The sequence below is a fragment of the Cololabis saira genome, chromosome 16, assembly GCF_033807715.1.
Source record: "Cololabis saira isolate AMF1-May2022 chromosome 16, fColSai1.1, whole genome shotgun sequence".
In the NCBI taxonomy this organism is placed as follows: Eukaryota; Metazoa; Chordata; class Actinopteri; order Beloniformes; family Belonidae; genus Cololabis; species Cololabis saira.
Genome location: NC_084602.1, coordinates 5023962 through 5046541, shown reverse-complemented (window position 1 = coordinate 5046541; position 22580 = coordinate 5023962). Strand labels below are relative to the sequence as shown.

At 42.7% G+C, this 22580-nt stretch overlaps 2 protein-coding genes across 2 annotated transcripts; one reads left to right on the top strand and one right to left on the bottom strand.

Annotated features, from left to right (window-relative positions):
• Positions 1 to 4585: 4585 nt before the first annotated feature.
• On the bottom strand, positions 4586 to 17012 carry si:dkey-196h17.9 (uncharacterized). The gene is made up of 7 exons (XM_061744278.1): positions 16925 to 17012; positions 12139 to 12556; positions 10629 to 10767; positions 8822 to 8923; positions 8600 to 8700; positions 8366 to 8482; positions 4586 to 4724 (listed from the first exon to the last, which is right to left on the bottom strand). Exons 1-7 carry the CDS (start codon positions 17010 to 17012, stop codon positions 4586 to 4588), a joined length of 1104 nt encoding a protein of 367 aa, XP_061600262.1.
• A 3392-nt stretch (positions 17013 to 20404) lies between these two features.
• Positions 20405 to 22368, top strand: LOC133462718 (putative nuclease HARBI1). The gene is made up of 4 exons (XM_061744106.1): positions 20405 to 20837; positions 20938 to 21053; positions 21691 to 21802; positions 21893 to 22368. Exons 1-4 carry the CDS (start codon positions 20405 to 20407, stop codon positions 22264 to 22266), a joined length of 1035 nt encoding a protein of 344 aa, XP_061600090.1. The 3' UTR covers positions 22267 to 22368.
• Positions 22369 to 22580: the final 212 nt, after the last annotated feature.

Sequence of the window (22580 nt, the reverse complement as noted above, 5' to 3'; positions counted from 1 at the left end):
CTGATCAGGCCCCGTGTCCAGGGAGTGTGTGAACAGCGCAGTGCTGTGGATGTTTATTCTAACAGGGTGTCACCGCCATCTAGCGCTGGTTCCTCAAAGTACAGTTAACCTGTCAAAAAGTTACTTTCATACTTTTGATTGATTTTTTTCCATTTATTGATAAAAAGATTCACATTTTAAGACTCAGAAAAATAGAAAATAAAAGTTACATTGAATGCACTAGAAAACAATTAAACCCGTTAAAACAATTATGACACCTGCTACAACAAAAACAGCATGAATTCAGAATAATAAAGCATTTTACAACGTATAAAAATGTCAGTGCAAAAAGTGTAAACATGTTTACAAAAAATATAACAAGTATAAATAAGTATTACACAAAACAAACTGCCTTTAAAAAAATGTAAGTATATATACATAAATTATATATAAATATATAAATTATATATAAAACTTTATAAATATTCCAATATTAGTGTAATGTATAATAATGTATAAAAACAAGATACTTGTAGTGCTAACACATGAAGCAAATGTTTAAACTCATTTTTAAACTCGACTTCAGAGTTTTTCTCACTAATTCAAAAAAAGTTCCTGTTGTTTTATTTTGCACATTTTGGAGTATTACTTGAAATCAAAATATGGAGTACCTAAACTAATATCAAGTAACATTAATTGGATGTTTTTGGATGTTATATAAATTCACCACAATTCCACGAAATATCTTCAAAAACACACTGCGTTTCCATGCATCAATAACCATTTTAAAACCCGAATATTAGCAATAACCCGGTTTTGCACAGCCATGTAAACACCAATAACCCCTTTGAATAACCCGAATTTGCTCATATTCCGGTTTTTAAAAACCCCAATATGATCCCTGGGTTACTCCTTTTAAAACCTGAATATTCAGTCATGTAAACGCCAAACTGAATATCCCCATCAAACGGAACATGAATTTGTTTTCTGCACATGCTCTGTTCACAAGGAATCCTGGTGTTTTGAGTCCAGGAAGTTCTTATAAACACGGAGAAACCAAGACCAGGAGGAGACTAATCACTTCATAAATGTAATGAAGGATATGAACATTTCTGCATTTGTAGACGGTAGAAAGTACCGGGATAGCCAGATTTATAAGAAGGTGAGAGAAAAGTTGCGCGAAGCAGCATTTGTTTTGAATTTGGATACAGGAAGAAGAAGCGGAAATTACGTTAATTGCGTCATGATGTTTTCCGTGCATCGCTGGTTTGATCCAGATATCCTGAATGATTAATCACCATGTAAACGGAATATTCTGAATGTCTCAGTAACCGGTATATTAGCAATAACCCGAATTTTGACTGCATGTAAACGTAGTCACACATGTAAAGAATGAAGAAAAGAAGAGGCAAGCATGTGCTCATTTCTATTTCTAACAGTCGTCCATGGGTTCTCCAGGCTGGAGCTGCAAACGTCCACGCGGACGTCCACGCGGACGTCACATCCACACGGACGTCCTCCGGCGTGGCTCTCTCCCTGGGGAACAGAGCCTTTCACCAGGACTAACGCAGAAAGCTCCCAAACGTCTCAGACAGGCAGCAGAGAAGTTCAGGAGCAGCGGCAGGTGCAGCACGAGCCGCCGGAGCCAGAGCTTTCACTGCTCGGTAGGGCGGCCATCACCTCTCTCACTTTCCCTCTAGGAAGACCTTTCCATCGCAGCAGGGAGGGAAGGAGCTTCACGTCCTCGCTGGGGGAAACATCAGGGACACGCAGTCGGGGTTAGACAAGGCAAGGCAAGTTTATTTGTAAAGCACAATTCAACACAAGGTAATTCAAAGTGCTTTACATCAACATTAAAAACAGCAAGACACAATTAAACAGTAAATAACAAATACAATGAAATAAAATGATAAGAAAAGAGGTAAAATAATAAAAAGCACAAGTTGTTATAAAGTAAGGGCAGTAGAGTCCAGCAGGTACATTTCATTCTTACAATTCTTACAATTCTTACGAATTACGTTTTCTATACGGTCAAAACTTACAAAGACCGGGTCAAATACAGTATTACAAAAGTAATCTGTAACAATTTGTACGGTGAATTAAACCAATTTGACAATTTGACAGGACTGTCTCAGAAAATTTGACTATTGTGATAAAGTCCTTTATTTTCTGTAATGCAAAAATGTCATACATTCTGGATTCATTACAAATCAACTGAAATATTGCAAGCCTTTTATTATTTTAATATTGCTGATCATGGTTTACAGTTTAAGAAAACTCAAATATCCTATCTCAAAAAATTAGAATATTCTGGGAATCTTAATCTTAAACTGTAAACCATGATCAGCAATATTAAAATAATAAAAGGCTTGCAATATTTCAGTTGATTTGTAATGAATCCAGAATGTATGACATTTTTGTTTTTTTAAATTGCATTACAGAAAATAAAGGACTTTATCACAATATTCTAATTTTCTGAGACAGTCCTGTAAGCCACAATGCCTGTTTCCAGGTCTTATTTCACACAACTAACGAGAATTACGTTTCTATAAGGTCAAAACATACAAATACCGGGTCAAATACAGTATTACAAAGTAAGCTGTGCCGATTCGTGCAGTGAATCAAACCAATTTGACAATTCTACGTCACAATGCCTAAATTCAGGGCTTACCCATAACTTGGCGCGGTTTTCAAGAATCATTAAGTATTTAATTTAAGAGTATGCTTAAATAGAGCAGAGCCTCAACTCTCCAAGGAAAACATTCAAGTGGGTACATTCAAGGTGAAGGAAACCAGAACTCCTGACTTCACCTGTCATTAGGGGTGCAACAATATATGTCACGATACGTGTCGTGGAGGTGACAAACTGTATCGTGATATTGGGTTATTAATATTAATCTATTGTGTTGACTAGTAATGCGTATCCGACCACGCATGCCGACCGCACCTCGACCCGCGGAACAAAATCTGGCTCCGCTCAGAAGAAACTAGTACCGTTTTGGTCCCGATCACGGGACTCTTGCAGGGTTTTGAGCTCTGAACTTTTACTGATGTAAGGCTGGTGTAGAGTTAAGCCTTACGTTATTAAATTAAACCTTTTTGGGGTGGTGAGTAGGATAAACACGGGGACAACTTCTGCTGAGTTCCAGTGTACTTTAATGTCCCTCAACAGTGTAGGATTTTAGAACATCAACACAGCACCTAGTGCCGTATCACTCCGCCCAATCTAAAACAGACTAATCACTACAGATAAACTGACTAGTGTCATTATAGTCCCTGATTTACATCAGAATATAAAGAATATATTTATAAAATAATGAACCCTGAATTACCAAAATAACCTTCTTAACAAAAATAAATCTCTTACACTTATAAGGTGAACATGAATCAATCTTTTTTATGATGTAAAATTGTATGTATTTATTTACTTTTATTTATTTAATTTTAGTTGTTAAATTTCTGGAAAAGAAAAAATTCAAATCATACATGAGAGAAACTATTCAGTTTGTGGCTAAATATTTGTACTTGTATGAAACTGAAGATGCATAATGCAAACCTGACATTTACTTTTAGTTCAGTTTGTGGAAAATGGTTGGCCTGGCTTTCTCTTTAAAACTTAAACAGTTATAAAGCATTACAAACTGTAACAATAGGGCAAACACACAGCATTGTTTTGTATTTTGTGTCTTTCAAATAAAAGACCAATTTTTTCCAGTCATATGTTCCTCATTCAAGGTTGTTAAAAAAATACTGCTATGATATCGTATCGTTATCGTGACCTCAATATCGTGTATTGTACCGTATCGTGAGATTAGTGTATCGTTACACCCCTACATTCCAGTCTAGTGATGGTTTCCCACCCTGAAGCATCAGACGACCACCGTGTCGCCACCGTGTCAGTGCAGACGGCGTCACGTACCTCTGTTTAGCACACTCCTCCTCCATCTCTGCCACGATCAGCTTCAGCACATCTATGGACGGACACGCCACCAGTTGTGGGACTTTGAGCAGCATCCCGTTCCGCGGCTGGACGCCAGGAGCCTGACGCGACATCGTACATGCAGTTAATACATGCTTTGCAGTAAAAAGACTGAAAACGTGTGCGGGGGAGGATGATTCCGCTCACCAGCTCCGACATGGCCGAGTGCAGCAGCTGAGCATCGCAGCGGACGGCTAGTCCGAGGTCACAGGTCCAGCGCTTCAGCCGGGACTGGCTGTTCTGGGTGAGATGCTTCAGGTAAGTGTGAGCCATGAGCTTGTACGCCTCGTCCATCACTCTCTGGGGACAGAAAAACAGAAGGAAATGCTGCTTTATTGGATCAATTTTCAGGAGAAAAAACATTTAACTGCATATGTAGGAATAATATCGTGAACAACAGTTTGACTACCAGTTTTTACCCACGATTTACTCACCTTTTGTTCATCCGAAACATACGACAGCCTGGGGAAGTAAGTCTTCAAATCGGTGAAGTTGAGGAGCTCCCTTTTACTAGATTTGAAGTAATTTCTAATGATCCTCTGCAAGACAGAAAACATGTTTGTTCCATGCTGCTTTAAACGCTGCACAGATGATTTTTCATGGTCCCATTTATCTAAAACGTTGAGGTTAGACTGGTACCTCTGCCATGTCGGCGACTATTTCCATCAGGCGTTCCAGCGTGAAAGCCTCCATGTTTTCCAGCGTTCTCACGGTCTCCTTGAGCAGAGAAGTGTGGAGGCCTTTTCCTCCGGTCTGGACGTGCTGCCTGCACCCAAACAGGGGAGGAAATTAAACCATGCATCATTGTTAGGGCTGTTTGTTTAGCACCTTTATTAGATTAATTAATTACAATGCTGATTAACGCATTATGAAAATTAACGCAATTAATTATGATTGGCAAAATGCGCAAGCGTTTTAAATTTGTCCCATTGAGGGAGCCGTAGTTCACCTGGCAGTAACAGGTCACTTCCCTCCTGCTGCTGGTCAAACAGCAGCAGGAGGGAAGACCTGGACGACTCAGGGGAGACTCAGCAAATCTTTGCTGGACCTTTGAACGGCAAGTTTATGTATAAAAAGAAAGAAGACAGGACTATCAACAAGAACGCGGTGATTTGTACATTTTGTAAAAAAGAATGTTCCTATCAGCGGAGCTGCTCCAGCCTGAATTATCATTTAAACACTAAACATGTCCGGACCAGTTCCACTGTAAACGTAACAGCTACTAGTACTTGAATAGCTGTATTGAGTCAGCTTTAGTTTTAATTTTGAATTGAGAGTCTGCTTAAGTGCCTATTTGAGACTCAGCCTTATTTTATGACTTTTATTTAACTGTATTTGCATTGCATTTTTGAATAATGCACCTGGCCTAATTGGTTTGCTCATGTGCTTGAGCTTTTTATTTTGAATTTCATTTATGAAACACACTTCACCAATAAAAATTCAATTCAATTCAATTCAATTAAATTTTATTTATATAGCGTCTAATACAACAGAGTTGTCTCTAGACGCTTTACAGAGACCCATACCCAGAACATGACCCCCGAGCAGTTATTACATAAACAATGGCAGGTAAAAACTCCCCTAGTGGGAGAAAAACCTTAAGCCAAACAGTGGCAAGGAAAAACTCCCCTTTAGGAGGGAAGAAACCTTGAGCAGGACCAGGCTCATAAGGGGGGACCCTCCTGCCGAGGGCCAGACTGGTGGGTCAGGGACGGCAACAGCACAGCAGGCAGGTGGAAGCAGCAACGGGATGACCAGGGGTGGGGACCGCAGGCCAGCACGCAGCTCCCGAAGCTCCGGCCCAATCAGCAAGTCCCAGGTTGGGGTGCAGGGTCAGGGAAAGACTTGTGCTCCGTAATGCAAGCTACAAGCCACCCACGACCACCTGCAGGACAAAAGAGAGAAAAGGGAGGAGAAGGGGGGGCCAGCAACGGGATGACCAGGGGTGGGGACCGCAGGCCAGCACGCAGCTCCCGAAGCTCCGGCCCAATCAGCAAGTCCCAGGTTGGGGTGCAGGGTCGGGGAAAGACTTGTGCTCCGTAATGCAAGCTACAAGCCACCCACAACCACCTGCAGGACAAAAGAGAGAAAAGGGAGGAGAAGGGGGGGCCAGCAACGGGATGACCAGGGGTGGGGACCGCAGGCCAGCATGCAGCTCCCGAAGCTCCGGCCCAATCAGCAAGTCCCAGTTTGGGGTGCAGGGTCAGGGAAAGACTTGTGCTCCGTAATGCAAGCTACAAGCCACCCACGACCACCTGCAGGTTCCGGTGTCCGGCAAAGGATGCTGCAACATGGACAAAAGAGAGAAAAGGGAGGAGAAGGGGGGGCCAGCACAAGAAACTACAGGAGCGACTCTGACACACTAAAGTTTACACTACCTAGAGATTTACCAACACCAGCTAGAGGTTTACTAAACACTAACTATAGGCTTTACTAAACAGAAATGTTTTAAGTTTAGTTTTAAAGGTGGAGGTGGTGTCAGCCTCCTTAACCCAGATTGGAAGTTGGTTCCATAGTAGTGGTGCCTGATAGCAGAACGCCCGCCCTCCAAATCTACATTTAGATACTCTAGGAACTACGAGTAAACCTGCACTCTGAGAACGGAGAGCTCTGACAGGAACATAAGGCACTATCAGGTCTTGCAAATAATGCGGAGCTAAGCCGTTTTGGGCTTTATACGCAAGTAATAGAATTTTAAACTGGATTCTGAATTTTACGGGTAACCAATGGAGCGACGCTAACACTGGAGAGACGTGGTCTCTCCTGCTAATTCCTGTCAGTACTCGTGCTGCTGCATTTTGGATCAGCTGGAGCCTATTCAGCAAATTACTTGGACATCCTGCTAACAACACATTACAGTAATCTAGTCTAGAAGATACAAACGCATGAACTAGTTTTTCTGCATCACTCTGCGAGAGGATTTTCCTAATCTTTGCAATATTACGGAGATGGAAAAAGGCTATTTTACAAACCTGATTGACATATGGTTTAAACGACAAATCCTGATCGAAAATAACACCAAGGTTTCTCACAGTTGCACTGGAAGCCATCGCAACACCATCTAATCCGTTCCTAAGATGCTCTGGACCAAGAATGATAACCTCTGTTTTATCTGAATTTAGAAGCAGGAAATTTCTGGACATCCAGTCCTTGATGTCCCTAAGACATGCCTGAAGTTTAACTAACGGTTCTGTTTCATCCGGCTTCATAGACAAGTAGAGCTGCGTATCATCAGCATAACAATGAAAGTGTATGCCGTGATTCTGGATTATACTTCCCAACGGCTGCATGTATAAACTGAACAAGATTGGCCCTAGCACTGAACCCTGCGGAACACCATAACAGACCCTTGACTGTTCTGAAGAAACCTCATGTACATGAACAAACTGGAACCTGTCAGATAGGTATGATTTAAACCAACATAGAGCTGTCCCTTTAATCCCAACAACATGCTCTAACCTGTGCAGTAAAATGCCATGATCTATAGTGTCAAAAGCAGCACTGAGGTCCAGTAGAACCAGTATGGACACTAATCCCTTATCTGAGGTCCAGTAGAACCAGTATGGACACTAATCCCTTATCTGAGGCCATAAGGAGGTCATTCGTGACTCGAACCAGTGCTGTCTCTGTGCTATGATGCATTCTGAACCCTGACTGAAAGACTTCAAACAGATCATTTCTATACAAATAGTCACATAACTGGCTTGAAACTGCCTTTTCCAGAATTTTAGACACAAATGGAAGGTTGGAAATTGGTCTATAATTAGCTAAGGTGTCTGGGTCAAGAGAAGGTTTTTTAAGTAAAGGTTTAATTACTGCCACTTTGAAAACCTGTGGTACATATCCTAAACTTAGGGATAGGTTAATTTGGTCCAGTATTGTCGTACCAATAAGAGAAAAAATATGTTTGAATAGTCGAGTCGGGATGGGGTCTAACATACATGTGGTTGACTTAGCTCTATTGACGAGTGAGGTCAGCTCAGGGAGGTCTATAGGATCAAAACAGTCTAGAGGCAAGTCAGAGCGTAGGGAAGTCGCTAAAGCTGAAGAAACGCCCACAACCGGCTGGTTGATTTCTTCTCTAATTCTCGCGATTTTACTGTTGAAGAAGCTCATAAAGTCCTCACTACTGAGAGCTGCAGGAATGCACAAAAATGTGGATTTTAAATCTTCTCTTCTTAGTGTATTCAATTGATAAGTCATGCACTGCAATTTTGCAATGTCCTAGAATTCAAATTCTTTATTTGGGGACATTTACCAGATATGAGATTAAAATGCAATTAATTACATTAATTAATTATAAATCCTGTAATTAATTAGATACATTTTTTTAATCGCCTGTCAGCACTAATGATTATTTAACCTGGATTCTATTTAGCAAAGAGATGCAAAGCCGACCGTGCTCACCTGAGCTCTTTGCATGTTTTCAGCGTCTTGAGGAAGCGTATCGTTTCCAGGTTGCCTCTGTTTCCCAACCACGTCTTTGTTTCCTCTGCGAGCGCCTCAGTCTGCTCCTCTGTGTATCTGCAACGCCCACAATGTGCAGCGTGAACAAGGAAACGCGCAACATCAAGCACATCCAACTTGCTTGCCGTTCTTGACGTTGTGGCCACGTCGTGCATGCAGGGATCAAAGACTCACCTCCGGACCAACACCAGCAGCTCTCGGAGACAAACCTCCCACACCTGAGTGTGCAGTTCTGAGCTGATGTCACCCGCTGCTTTGGTCATGGCACCAATGCACTTTAAAAACAGATTTAAAAGCAAAACAATATGTGTGAGCAAAGTTAAACTTGTTGGAAAGTAGATGTGATTTTGCAGGACACGAACGCAATCCAGTACAAACACAAATACACAAAGGTACCTGAATGATGTCCACGTAGAGTCCAACGTAGGCTTCCTCACCGTGATGCGTTTGGGCTCTGTCAACCTCCAGGACTTTACCCAGCGACCCCCGGACATGGATCTGCAGACACGCGTTACGTCAGGTGAGCACACTTGAGCTAATAGAGGGAATGAGCATGACGTCACAGATGCAACTTCACACTGAGTGTCAGAAAGACTGAGTGTCAGAAAGACTGAGTGTCAGAAAGACTGAGTGTCAGCGTAAACTTTCAGTTTGAGCAACTGGAAAACATCTAAAATGGGAAAGAGCTGTTGTGCGATCGACTGTACTCATAGATTTAGCAAGAAATCAGAGTTATCGTTTTACAGACTGCCCAAAAATAATCTTAAGAGAGACAAATGGATCACTGCAATTCACAGAAACAACTGGATTCCAGACACCGAAACGTGGATTTGTGGTTCCCATTTTGTATCAGGTAATGTTGGATTTTTGGGTAGCTAACGTTAAACGGTCAAATCATAAAGTTCGGTGTCCTCATCACTTTAATTTCACAAACAAATCCTGCCTTCGGACCAAACGTCAAGACTTTTGTCTGCCTTCAAGCTTTGCTTCGTGTATTTCCCCGGCGTAGAAATTAAGTACATAAAAAATATCAGGAAACTGGATTCGTGGCCAAATATTAATGTCCATGGACCACTGGTTCTTGGTAACTGTACCAAATATTAATGTCCATGGATCATAATAATAATAATAATAATAATAAATTAAATTTATAACGCACTTTCCATTCGAGAATCTCAAAGTGCTACAAGAAAAAAAAATTTAAAAATTAAAAAAAAAATAATAATAATAATAAAATAAAATAAAAAAAATAGAATAAAATCATTTATCATAGCTGGCATATGCTTTCTTAAAAAGGTGGGTTTTGAGCCCTCTCTAAAGAGAGTCAATTGTCGGTGGTTCTCTCAGGTGGGCGGGGAGGGTATTCCACAGTTTAGGGGCAACGGAGCAGAAGGCCCGGTCTCCCATTGTGACCAGTTTCGTCAAGGTGGGTTTGAGGAGGTTGTTCTTGTTTGTTGAACGGGTGCGAGTGGGGGGCTGAGGATGGATCAGCTCCTTGAGGTAAGGGGGTGCGTTGCCATGGATGCATTGGTAGGTGAGTAGGGAGATCTTGTATTCAGTCCGGGAGGAGATGGGGAGCCAGTGCAGTGAGTGGAGGATGGGAGTGATGTGGTCATATTTGCGCACTCTCATCAGGATCCTAGCATCACTGGATCACTGGTTCTTGGGGTAACTGTACCAAATATTAATGTCCATGGACCACTGGTTCTTTGGGTAACTGTACGGGTCACTGTCAAGTCCAACTGCCTTTAATTTAAACCGAGAATCGGCTGTTATCCCGTCTTTTCCACTAATTGCAGCTGTTTTACTTACAGTGCGATACGGGGGCTGGTCCAGTGGGAAAGTGACATCAATGCATACCCTCTATTCTAAACATTATGGATCATTTGTGTTCCAAAAAATGCTTGTTTTACTTGTTCTGTCATATTAATGTCATATTAAACTCTGGCGTCTCCGATGTCGGCTCTTCCTATCATTGTGAAGCAGAATTCACCAAGCGTTCATCCACTAATAGGGAACGTGAGCTGGGGTTAGACCGTCGTGAGACAGGTTAGCTTTACCCTACTGATGATGTGTTGTTGCAATAGTAATCTTGGGAAAGCTGTCTGTGGTGACGCTGCCGTCGCAAATGGGACGTAAGACCGATCCTAACGCGCTACAGCCGGACCGAAGCTCATGCAGATGTTTTTGTGAGCGCTGCTACGCCACTAAAATGAGTGTAAAACATGTTGAGTAATAAGAACATCCAGACATGTACCTGCACGCTCTCCAGCAGTTTGACCTTGGCCTTGGTTTCCCACTCATGCAGCAGCCGCTGGTCGGGATTATCAAGCATCTCCTGTCTGGGGAAAACATTGCAAACATCAGAACTCTGTTATCTATCATGTTTCATTTCCATATTCACTTTTGTATTCAGAAGAGGAGAAGACTCTGACCTCTTTCACCAAATATTTTATATCATGGCTATTGGAGGAACAACACTGTTATCACAACCAGGCTTAAACCTATGTAGTTTGTCTTAATGTTAATTATCTGTTTTAATTCGTACGTACCAGGGCAATGTGCAATGCAACAGGTACTTTGTACTGTATGTCACACAACTTGGATACTCTCAGTACCATAATATTACCATCGCTGGTATTTCATTATTGTAATATGCATTTTTTGCTCCAGTCACTTGTGTATTTCCCCGGCGTAGAAATTAAGTACATATACATATCAGGAAACTGGATTCGTGGCCAAATATTAATGTCCATGGACCACTGGTTCTTGGTAACTGTACCAAATATTAATGTCCATGGACCACTGGTTCTTGGTAACTGTACCAAATATTAATGTCCATGGACCACTGGTTCTTGGTAACTGTACCAAATATTAATGTCCATGGACCACTGGTTCTTGGTAACTGTACCAAATATTAATGTCCATGGACCACTGGTTCTTGGTAACTGTACCAAATATTAATGTCCATGGACCACTGGTTCTTGGTAACTGTACCAAATATTAATGTCCATGGACCACTGGTTCTTGGGGTAACTGTACCAAATATTAATGTCCATGGACCACTGGTTCTTGGTAACTGTACCAAATATTAATGTCCATGGACCACTGGTTCTTGGTAACTGTACCAAATATTAATGTCCATGGACCACTGGTTCTTGGGGTAACTGTACCAAATATTAATGTCCATGGACCACTGGTTCTTGGTAACTGTATCAAATATTAATGTCCATGGACCACTGGTTCTTGGGGTAACTGTACCAAATATTAATGTCCATGGACCACTGGTTCTTGGTAACTGTACCAAATATTAATGTCCATGGACCACTGGTTCTTGGGGTAACTGTACGGGTCACTGTCAAGTCCAACTGCCTTTAATTTAAGCTGATAATCGTCTGTTATCCCGTCTTCTCCACTAGTTGCAACTGTTTTTGCCACTCAGTGAGAGTAAGGGGGCTGGTCCAGTGGGGAAGTGACGTCATTGCATAACCTCTATTGAGGGAACAAGCTAAGATGTTTTTCGTGTTTTCAGACTCAGATGGTGGATTTGGGAAAGCCCTTTACCTGCCACATCTCTCTTACTTTCCTCCTTCCCTCTGTTTCTTTATTACTGTTTATTTGCATATGAAGTGCAAAACAATTCCAGATTTCCTGGGTAGGGCAGACGCTAAATCACCACATGAGTAAACACACATGAACAGACAGTTACTCACCCCAGATATGTATGTGAGACCCAGTTCATCAGCAGAAAGGTGTTTCTAGGGGCGTTGACCCTCTGGAGCAGCGTGTTCAGGTGAGTGAAGGTGTGGCGATGGCAGTGGTCCATCAGGATCCTGCTCTCCTCCCGGGAGATCACGGGACCGTGCGTCTCCAGCTTGTGCACCACTGCCTCCATCACATGTGTCAGGTGCTCTCCCAGGCTCCCGTCTGGGTCAGCGGGGGGGTCGGGGAAGCTCTGGGACACAAACGCCTGGATCAGCTGATCCACGCAGAGCTTCTGCTTCTCATAGTTGGAGTCCCTCAGATCCATTCTGGAGGACTTTGCAAGAAGATTCTGCAGGAGTTGTTGTTCAGCACCGTCGTGGGGCTCGGGGGGCTCGGGGGGCTTGGGGGGGGCGTACCTGTGGCCCGCTTGGTTGGGAGGAGCCAAGAGAGAAAAATACGTTATTATGTCACAATCTGACACATTCTGGACTCTTTGTTTCAAATCCTTTTTATAATTTTTCACAATGAATATAAAAGTATCAATGATTCATTGAGAATGTATATCACAACCATAACCAAAACAATTAAAGCTGCAAGCAGCGATGAACGGGCCCTCGCACTCACGGCCACCGCCCCCCATAAGCATATCAGAAATGACCACCCACGACTTCCTATGTTAAACCATTCAAAAGTTATAGCAGAAAATAGGAACTATGAAATATCAACCAATCAGAACAAGGGGCGGGGCTAATCCGCACTAATTATGGTCAAGGACTCAAAACCGAGTCCAATGACACCACCCACAACTCTTTATGTCAAACCTTTCAAAAGTTATGGCAGAGAAAAGTTTTCTAGGGAGCGCTGTTGAGCCGTTAGGACACGGCCATTAATGCAAACCATGAAATATCAAATGTATCGCCAGACCTGGCTTGTGTGCAAACTTTGGTGACTTTTGGGGAACTATCAAAATATGGAGATGAAAGGGGGGAGCGCTTTTTGGCGTCTTGCGTCGCCACGGTAACACTTTTGAAAGAGAAAAGTAATGCGCATCATTGCAGGATGGAGATGAACATTTTGATGTATAACACACCTGGGTGCACGTTACGGTTCGGGCCGTATTAACTGCCGAAGGAATGGCATAAATTTCGCCAAAATGACACGATTAATTCAAAATGGCCGACATCCTGTTCGGTTTGGGCCATGGCGCCAAGAGACTTTTCTTTAAGTTGCGACATGATACAGGTGTGTACCGATTTTCGTGCATGTACATCAAACCAAACAAATTCCTACTGTCAGTGCTCGGGCCCTAAAAATACCCCCCACTGAAGGTTGTGCTGATGCAGGTTGAGGTGGTATCAAAATTGTGTTGTCTTACCGAAGAGAAAAAAGAAAAAGAGATCTTGGAATCTTGAGGTAGTACAGTGACCCCAACAACCCACCCCCGACCCCCCACCCAAATCTTTAAAGATATAAGTTAAAGGCACACAAAAAGAGGAAAACAAAGCTGGCAGGCGTAGTAATATCTAAACCCTGAGCTTCTCAAACGTCAAGGGTCCGCCGTGTTCACTCTCTCACGGTATAATCTATGTTGTATGAGAATCATGGAAATAAGTCAAAAAGGGTTGCCAGGTCTTATAAAATGTACCCTCTGATTTTCCTCTAATTGAAAATCTTATCTTCTCTAGAGTAAGACGGTGCATAATGTCTGGGAGCCATGAGTGTGTGTGTGGGCCGCCTGGCCAGGAGCAAGAAAGAGATCATATGACTCAGTAGAAGAATCATCCGGGGATCTTCATCGCTAGGAGGACCGAACAAAGCAGTCATAGGATTTGGAACTAGTTTACACGTCAGAATTTTCAAGAGAGTGTGGAAAACTAACCCTTGTACTGTCTTTGGGTCAAAATGACCTAATTCTCCTGTTCCTTCTTTCCCTCCTGCTCTCTCCTTCCTTCTCCCTTCCTTCCTTCCTTCCTTCCTTCCTTCCTTCCTTCCTTCCTTCCTTCCTTCCTTCCTTCCTTCCTTCCTCCTGCTCTCTCCTTCCTTCTCCCTTCCTATTTTCTCCCATCCTTCCTTCCTTCCTTCCTTCCTTCCTTCCTTCCTTCCTTCCTTCCTTCCTTCCTTCCTTCCTTCCTTCCTTCCTTCCTTCCTCCTGCTCTCTCCTTCCTTCTCCCTTCCTCTTTTCTCTCTTCCTTCCTTCTTTACTCCTTCCTTCCTTCCTTCCTTCTTTTTCCCTTATTTCCTTCATTCCTTCCTTTTCTCCCTTCTTTCCTTCTTTTCTCCCTTCTTTCCTTCTTTTCCCCTTTCCTTCCTTCTTTCCTTCCTTCCGTCCTTCTTTTCGCCCTTCCTTCCTTCCTTCCTTCTTTTCTCCCTTCCTTCCTTCCTTCTTTTCTCCCTTCTTTTTTCCCTTCTTCCCTTCCTTCCTTCTTTTCTCCCTTCTTTCCTTCCTCCCTTCTTTCCTCCCTTCCTTCCTTCCTTCCTTCTTTTCTCCCTTCCTTCCTTCCTTCTTTTCTCCCTTCTTTTTTCCCTTCTTTCCTTCCTTCCTTCTTTTCTCCCTTCTTTCCTTCCTCCTTTCTTTCCTCCCTTCCTTCCTTCCTTCCTTGTTTTTCCCCTTCCTTCCTTCCTTCCTTCCTTCCTTCCTTCCTTCCTTCCTTCCTTCCTTCCTTCCTTCCTTCCTTCCTTCCTTCCTTCCTTCCTTCCTTCCTTCCTCCATTCTTCCATTCCTCCTTCCTTGACCCGAAGACAGCACAAAGGTTATTTCCAAAAAACTTGTAATCGAGGGCGCAGCCAGTATATGTGAAAAAAGATTTGTGTCACATTCTCTATATGGGCTAAGAGACGTCACAGGTGACAGGGGTCACGGATCAATCAACAGCCAGGAATAAATACAGCTATTTGAACATGTCTACACTGCTTTCTGATGACGGAGCAGTCAGTCTATCAATAGAGCCGTTTCCAAGGAGACGGAAATCCTACAACTTTACTACAGCTGTGATTCATACATGAAGTAAAGCTGCTCCACCGTGTGTCTGTGTCTGTGCGTGTGCGTGTGCGCGTGCGCGTGCGCGTGTGCGTGTGCGTGTGTGTGTGTGTGCTTGTTTTAAAGCATGATCAGACGTCAGGTCAGGTCTTACAGACACAGATATCATTTTTGACAATCACAGTCCTATTTAAGTGTTATTTAAACAGATCAATTCCATCTCCTAAATCAAGATCTGACCAAACAGTGAGTAATCACAGCAGCCCATATCTGGTCTTTCCTTGTCATCACAGCCGGCCCAAGGCATAAGTGAACTAAGCGGCTGCTTAGGGCCCCGTGACCACTAGGGGGCCCCCAAGAGTTAAAAAAAAATAATGTAAAAAATAAAATTAGTTTTTTATGTGTGAGTGATGATTCATACGTTATCAAAGGTATGTTATTGTACAAAAACACAATCATTATTTAGATTTTTTTCTCCCTAATTTTACCAAAGCTTTTGCACATTTTTACATTGTTTTCAGAAGAAGATTATTTAAAGGAGCTTGAGGCCGGATTGTGGCAAGATTTATGAAAAAAATCCGTATACATTTTAAGTTTTCTAGTAATAATGTCAGATGAAGCGTTCCAAACCCAAAAGAATGATTCCTCTAGTGTATCTCTCCTTTGCCTTGAACAGGCTGTGTGCTGCAAAATGTGCTGCAATTCGGTCCCGAATTTCCCGCGCTGGGCTGCGGATGTGACGTCACATGACGCTGCATGTGCGTTCTCCCCGTTCTCCCGTGCCGGCTTCACTGTTGGCTGCAGTACCCCCAACGGCCGTCGTGGTGAAGGGTGGCGCTAGAGAGTCTCATTTCTTAAAAGGAGCCTCAAGCTCCTTTAACTTAATATTTGATTTTTAAACAATTCTCCTTACCTTGTTTCTGGTACCTCTGTTCATTTACATCATTATTTAAGTATTTGTTTTATTTTATTTGTTTATTCTATTTAATAATGTCTGTTTTTGGACATTTGAATTTTATCTGGAGAACATAATGACGAGGTACTGTTTATCTAAGTTGAGTGATTTTAATTATAGTTCTAGTTTTTGTAGTACTTTGTTGTTGCACTTAATTGTTGTTCCACTTCAAATTGTTGCACGTTGCTGTTGCAGTTTATTTAAAACCAAAAATAAAGTGGATGACGAGTTTACAGTAAATGGTTTATAAATGATCTATTTGATTATGTTGTTTCTTTTAGTAGGTCTACACTGTAGATGACACTCAGTATCACACTTAGTACTATATCATTTTAAATATTAAGTGTAAATCAACCCCAGGCCGCTCTTGTAGCTGAATTTTCTCCATTTCAGATTAAAAACCATAGATGGTAAAAACCTGCCAGTCTGACAGTAGGATGATGGAAACAACTCTGCTGCAACTGTGACCTTTGACCTTTTATCTGTTGCTTCTCTGTGTGGCCAGTAGGGGCAGTTGCTGACTTTGATCAATATTAATTGAAATATTATTCTGCAGGTTTGTTAATCTGTTTTTGCTTCCATGGTCTTAATCACTGTGGATTACAATCTAACTACAACAAAAAGTTCTTACATCTAGTTTTACAAGTGTATTTGTAATGACAGGAAAGAACATGAAATAAGTTTATAGTGGGTGTGTGAATGATCAATAATCAGTATTATTGGCAGTAATAGAGGGCCCCAAAATCACATTTTGCTAAGGGCCCCAGGAGGCTTGGGCCCTGCTTGTCATGCATGTAAAGAAGCAGAACACCTGTTTCTACTACTGATGGCAGATAATAACATAACAGATAATAACACTCACCGTCCTGTTGGTCATTGTTGTTGTTTTCCTCTAAAAGTGTGGTTGTGCTGCAGCTCCTCCCAGGTTTCCTCCATCTCTTGGCTCTCATGGTTATCCGTCTGAAAGCCTCCATCTCTGGGCTGTGATGGGACGTTGACACTGAGCAGGTCTGCTGTCTAAGACTCCTCTGACGGAGCAACTCCGGCTCTTATAAGAGGAGATGCTCTGCAGGGATTTTCCTGCTCACTCCCACTTTCACTTTCACTTTCTGTGCCTGAATGAGGCCTGTTGCATCAGATTCTTCAGAAATACATGAATACTACATGACAGGAGTACTACAGGAATTTTGCAGATGTGCACCAGTGCACACAAATAATGCTGTGCTGTAATCATGTGTATCCATATTTCTCCTGGATTTCACATGAGTTCACTTGAGTCCGACTGTAACACCAGTCTTAAGAGAGAAACGACACATAATAACCTAACAAGTAGTTAATCAAGTAACACAAGACCTTAGCCACAGAATGTAATTATATATACAGAGATACCATCTCTTTTGTTGTTAAACTCAAAGGAGGAAACAGTGCGAACATAATAGCAGTCATTGTTTGTTGATATGGAGATAGTCACAAATGACTATCTTACATAGGAATGTAAAATGATTTTTAGAACTAGGGCAAAAAGTGAGTGCATGTGAGTGCTTATGTGCACTCAACATGCTGCTGTTTTACTGTCGTTGATCTGGTTTTTTTTACTCGTTAATAGATTTACGTGGCAGAACAAAGTGCTCGCAGACCGAGGCGTGTAATCAGGAAAAGTCCCTCCTCACTTCTACTGTATATAAAGAGTGGGAGATGTACAGTAAAGGATTTCTTTTGTATTTGTCAACATAAATAAGGCAAAATAAGAAAATCCACATCAGACAACACAACGTCCGACTCTTAAACAACACAAAGTGGTTTGATTTTGATCTAAAATCTTAGCTTCACCGCTCATGTAAAAAATGTTTTTTTTAAAATAATTAATAATTATTTTCTAGGATAAGTGATGACTTAGCACCGTTTGACCAAGGATGTTGTCATCTGTTTATCTGTGAGTTGCAGCCTCTGTTGTGTCTGTGACATCATAATTAGGTAACTTACTTTCATTTTCTACAGGGCTGTTAGCTCACGCTGCTTCACTTTTCCCAGCTATGAATGAAAAGTGAGTTCCATCCCACACTTTTATGCTATCGCATCAAATCTAATAACAAAGAGCAGCTTCCAGACGCCACTTTCTAAAGTAATGCTCAACAAAATATTTGTGGAAGTCGTCTTTAAAAACTGTAGCAAGTAATAAATTCAACTGCATCTAAATCCGCTGACTTTATGTGATCAATTAGTTCAGTTCAATTCAATTAATTTTACTCTTCCATTAAATTCTGCTTATCTGAGTCTGGGTCTGGGGGGAAGCAGCTCAAGACGAGAAGTCTAGACATCCTTCTCCTCCAGCTACTACCTGCAGGTGTATCTACTCTGGTAACCTGCAGGTGTTTCTACTCTGGTAACCTGCAGGTGTTTCTACTCTGGTAACTGCAGGTGTTTCTACTCTGGTAACTGCAGGTGTTTATACTCTGCTAACCTGCAGTTGTTTCTACTCTAGGTACCTGCAGGTGTTTCTACTCTGCTAACCTGCAGGTGTTTCTACTCTGGTAACCTGCAGGTGTTTCTACTCTGGTAACTGCAGGTGTTTATACTCTGCTAACCTGCAGTTGTTTCTACTCTAGGTACCTGCAGGTGTTTCTACTCTGCTAACCTGCAGGTGTTTCTACTCTGGTAACCTGCAGGTGTTTCTACTCTGGTAACTGCAGGTGTTTATACTCTGCTAACCTGCAGGTGTTTCTACTCTGGTAACCTGCAGGTGTTTCTACTCTGCTAACCTGCAGGTGTTTCTACTCTGGTAACCTGCAGGTGTTTCTACTCTGCTAACCTGCAGGTGTTTCTACTCTGGTAACCTGCAGGTGTTTCTACTCTGCTAACCTGCAGGTGTTTCTACTCTGGTGCCTGCAGGTGTTTATACTCTGCTAACCTGCAGGTGTTTCTACTCTGCTAACCTGCAGGTGTTTCTACTCTGGTAACCTGCAGGTGTTTTTACTCTGCTAACCTGCAGGTGTTTCTACTCTGGTAACCTGCAGGTGTTTCTACTCGGGGGCAGGTGTTTCTACTCTGCTAACCTGCAGGTGTTTCTACTCTGGTAACCTGCAGGTGTTTCTACTCTGGTAACCTGCAGGTGTTTTTACTCTGCTAACCTGCAGGTGTTTCTACTCTGCTAACCTGCAGGTGTTTCTACTCTGGTAACCTGCAGGTGTTTCTACTCTGCTAACCTGCAGGTGTTTCTACTCTGCTAACCTGCAGGTGTTTCTACTCTGCTAACCTGCAGGTGTTTTTACTCTGGTAACTTGCAGGTGTTTCTACTCTGCTAACCTGCAGGTGTTTCTACTTTGGTAACCTGCAGGTGTTTCTACTCTGGTAACCTCCAGGTGTTTCTACTCTGGTAACTGCAGGTGTTTATACTCTGGTAACCTGCAGGTGTTTCTACTCTGCTAACCTGCAGGTGTTTCTACTCTGCTAACCTGCAAGTGTTTCTACTCTGCTAACCTGCAGGTGTTTCTACTCTGGTAACCTGCAGGTGTTTCTACTCTGCTAACCTGCAGGTGTTTCTACTTTGGTAACCTGCAGGTGTTTCTACTCTGGTAACCTGCAGGTGTTTCTACTCTGGTAACCTCCAGGTGTTTCTACTCTGGTAACTGCAGGTGTTTATACTCTGGTAACTGCAGGTGTTTATACTCTGGTAACCTGCAGGTGTTTCTACTCTGCTAACCTGCAGGTGTTTCTACTCTGCTAACCTGCAAGTGTTTCTACTCTGCTAACCTGCAGGTGTTTCTACTCTGGTAACCTGCAGGTGTTTCTACTCTGCTAACCTGCAGGTGTTTCTACTTTGGTAACCTGCAGGTGTTTCTACTCTGGTAACCTGCAGGTGTTTCTACTCTGGTAACCTCCAGGTGTTTCTACTCTGGTAACTGCAGGTGTTTATACTCTGGTAACTGCAGGTGTTTATACTCTGGTAACCTGCAGGTGTTTCTACTCTGCTAACCTGCAGGTGTTTCTACTTTGGTAACCTGCAGGTGTTTCTACTCTGGTAACCTGCAGGTGTTTCTACTCTGGTAACCTCCAGGTGTTTCTACTCTGGTAACTGCAGGTGTTTATACTCTGGTAACTGCAGGTGTTTCTACTCTGGTAACCTGCAGGGGCCTGTACTACGAAGCGGGATTTCGGGTTAGCGAGGTAACTTCAGGTTTAACCCTGGGTTTTCAGGACTACGACGGTGGTTCACTTTTTAGCGGGGCACATCGCCATGGTAACTTATGCTGAACCGCTAACCTGCTCCGGAGCAGGTTATGTTCGAGATACAGATCGCCGGGTGTAAAAGCACCGCCCACTGACCAATCAGCTCTCTTGGAAAATGACATGCCCTTTCGAAGAGAATCCAGTGGAGCTTGGTGCGCGGATCGTGAGAGGATCCCTCCGAAGAGAACGCGTATTCAGGGGCCGCCAAAACCCCTTTGCTTTCCCTGATGAGTACCTGTATGAACGATACAGATTCTCGACGGAGAGCATGGCATATTTGTGTCAGCTGCTCGACCCGTATGTGGCCAGTGCCACACGTCGGAGTCGTGCGCTCACAGTGCCCCAAACCATCTGCATTACCCTGCGGTACTTCGCCACGGGTACCTACCTGTATGCTGTGGGTGATGCTGAAAATCTAAGCAAGAATACAGTCTGCAATGCCATCCATAAAGTGGCACGTGCCCTCACAGACATGCTGGATGGATTTGTTGTGTTCCCTGGCCACTTGCCGACGCAGTCTGTTAAAGAGGGGTTTTATGCCATAGCAGGTAAAATATACATCAACCTATTTAACTACTTCATCTATAAATAATGTACACCCTATGACGTATACTATTGTATATTAAATGCAGCCTACTCCCGTCATAGGGTTCCCCAGAGTGATCGGTGCCATAGATTGTACGCACATTCCCATCTCCGCACGTCTGGGTGAGAATGAAGCGGACTATGTCAACCGCAAGTCATTCCACAGCCTCAACGTTCAGGTAAAGTTTGCAATGGTAATTTGCAATACACATTGTACATTCAATTTGGCACTTAATAGCAATATGTTGCCTTAAGTTAGAACTTGTAACCGTTTGTTAGTTCTCCACTTATTTTCATCTAGTATAGTACTGTCCATGTGTGTGTGTGTGTGTGTGTGTGTGTATATATATATATAGAATACAAAAAGCTTGACATAGAGTACAAGATAAAGAAAGTAAAACTTGAGGTGGAGAAACTGGAGTATGAGAAGGTAATTCAGTAACGCAATTCATTTCCAGGCATGGGAATACACATATGTATATCTCTATGGTAATCCACACACCTCATTGTGTTTGTTTTAAGCTACGTGTGTCTCGTGTAAGTCTGTCATTTATGTGATAGCTGCTGTAACACTAAACATTCCCCTTGGGAATAAATAAAGTTATCTAACAAGGGTACTAATTGTTTGGTCATACTGGCACATTGCAGGAAATGCAGTAGCCTGGATAATTAAAAGTAATTCCCTTTTAGCACATGTGGAAATATATGCACATAAGGACAAAATGACACAGCACAGGTCCAGTCAAATGCACATTGATGCTACAATGACTTCAATACTATTATCTTGTGGATTGTTAACCACAAATGCTTTTGCAGATGACATGTGACCATAATTGCATGGTCACGAGCATCGACGCCAAGTGGCCTGGGTCGGTCCATGACTCCCGGATCTTCAGGGAGTCCACACTGTGCCACAGACTGGAGCAAGGTATGGCAACTTTACTCTGCATATATGTCTTATGTTCTTTAAACTGCATTCTGTGATACTGATCATGGCATCATTCCTTTTTATCGTCAGGGCTGTTCAGTGGAGTGCTTGTCGGTGACAGGGGATATGCCTGCCAGCCCTTCTTGATGACCCCCTATCCTGACCCTGATGCAGGGCCACAAACTAGATTCAACGTGGCCCTTTCCAGAACCAGGGTCAGGATAGAAATGACATTTGGCATCCTGAAGGCCCGCTTCACCTGCCTTCGTGGGCTCAGAGTGGCCCCAGACCGAGCTAGCAGGATTGTTGCAGCATGTGTTGTGCTCCACAATGTCGCCACCATACGGAGGGAGAGGGCCCCTCCTGTCGACCAACAACCCCCTGATGTGGTGGACCCCATCACCCTCGACTACCCTACTGGCAGGGCTGTGAGAGAGGCCATCACAGACCAATTTTTTGCCTGAACAAAGAAATAACAGGCCTTGTATTTCAGTTATTCTTTTAATAATTTTTTTTCCTTCCATCCTTCTATCTTCTGCTCTCCCGTTCCTGAGGGAAAAAAGGAAGAAACATTTTAGTTTGTTTCCTGGAATAAAGGAAGAAACATTTTAGTTTGTTTCCTGGAATAAAGGAAGAAACATTTTAGTTTGTTTCCCATGATGAATTACGTTACTGAATTACCTTCTTTTCATACTCCAGTTTCTCCACCTCAAGTTTTACTTTCTTTATCTTGTACTTCTTGTACTCTATCTCCAGCTCCAGTGTCCTTTTATAAAGA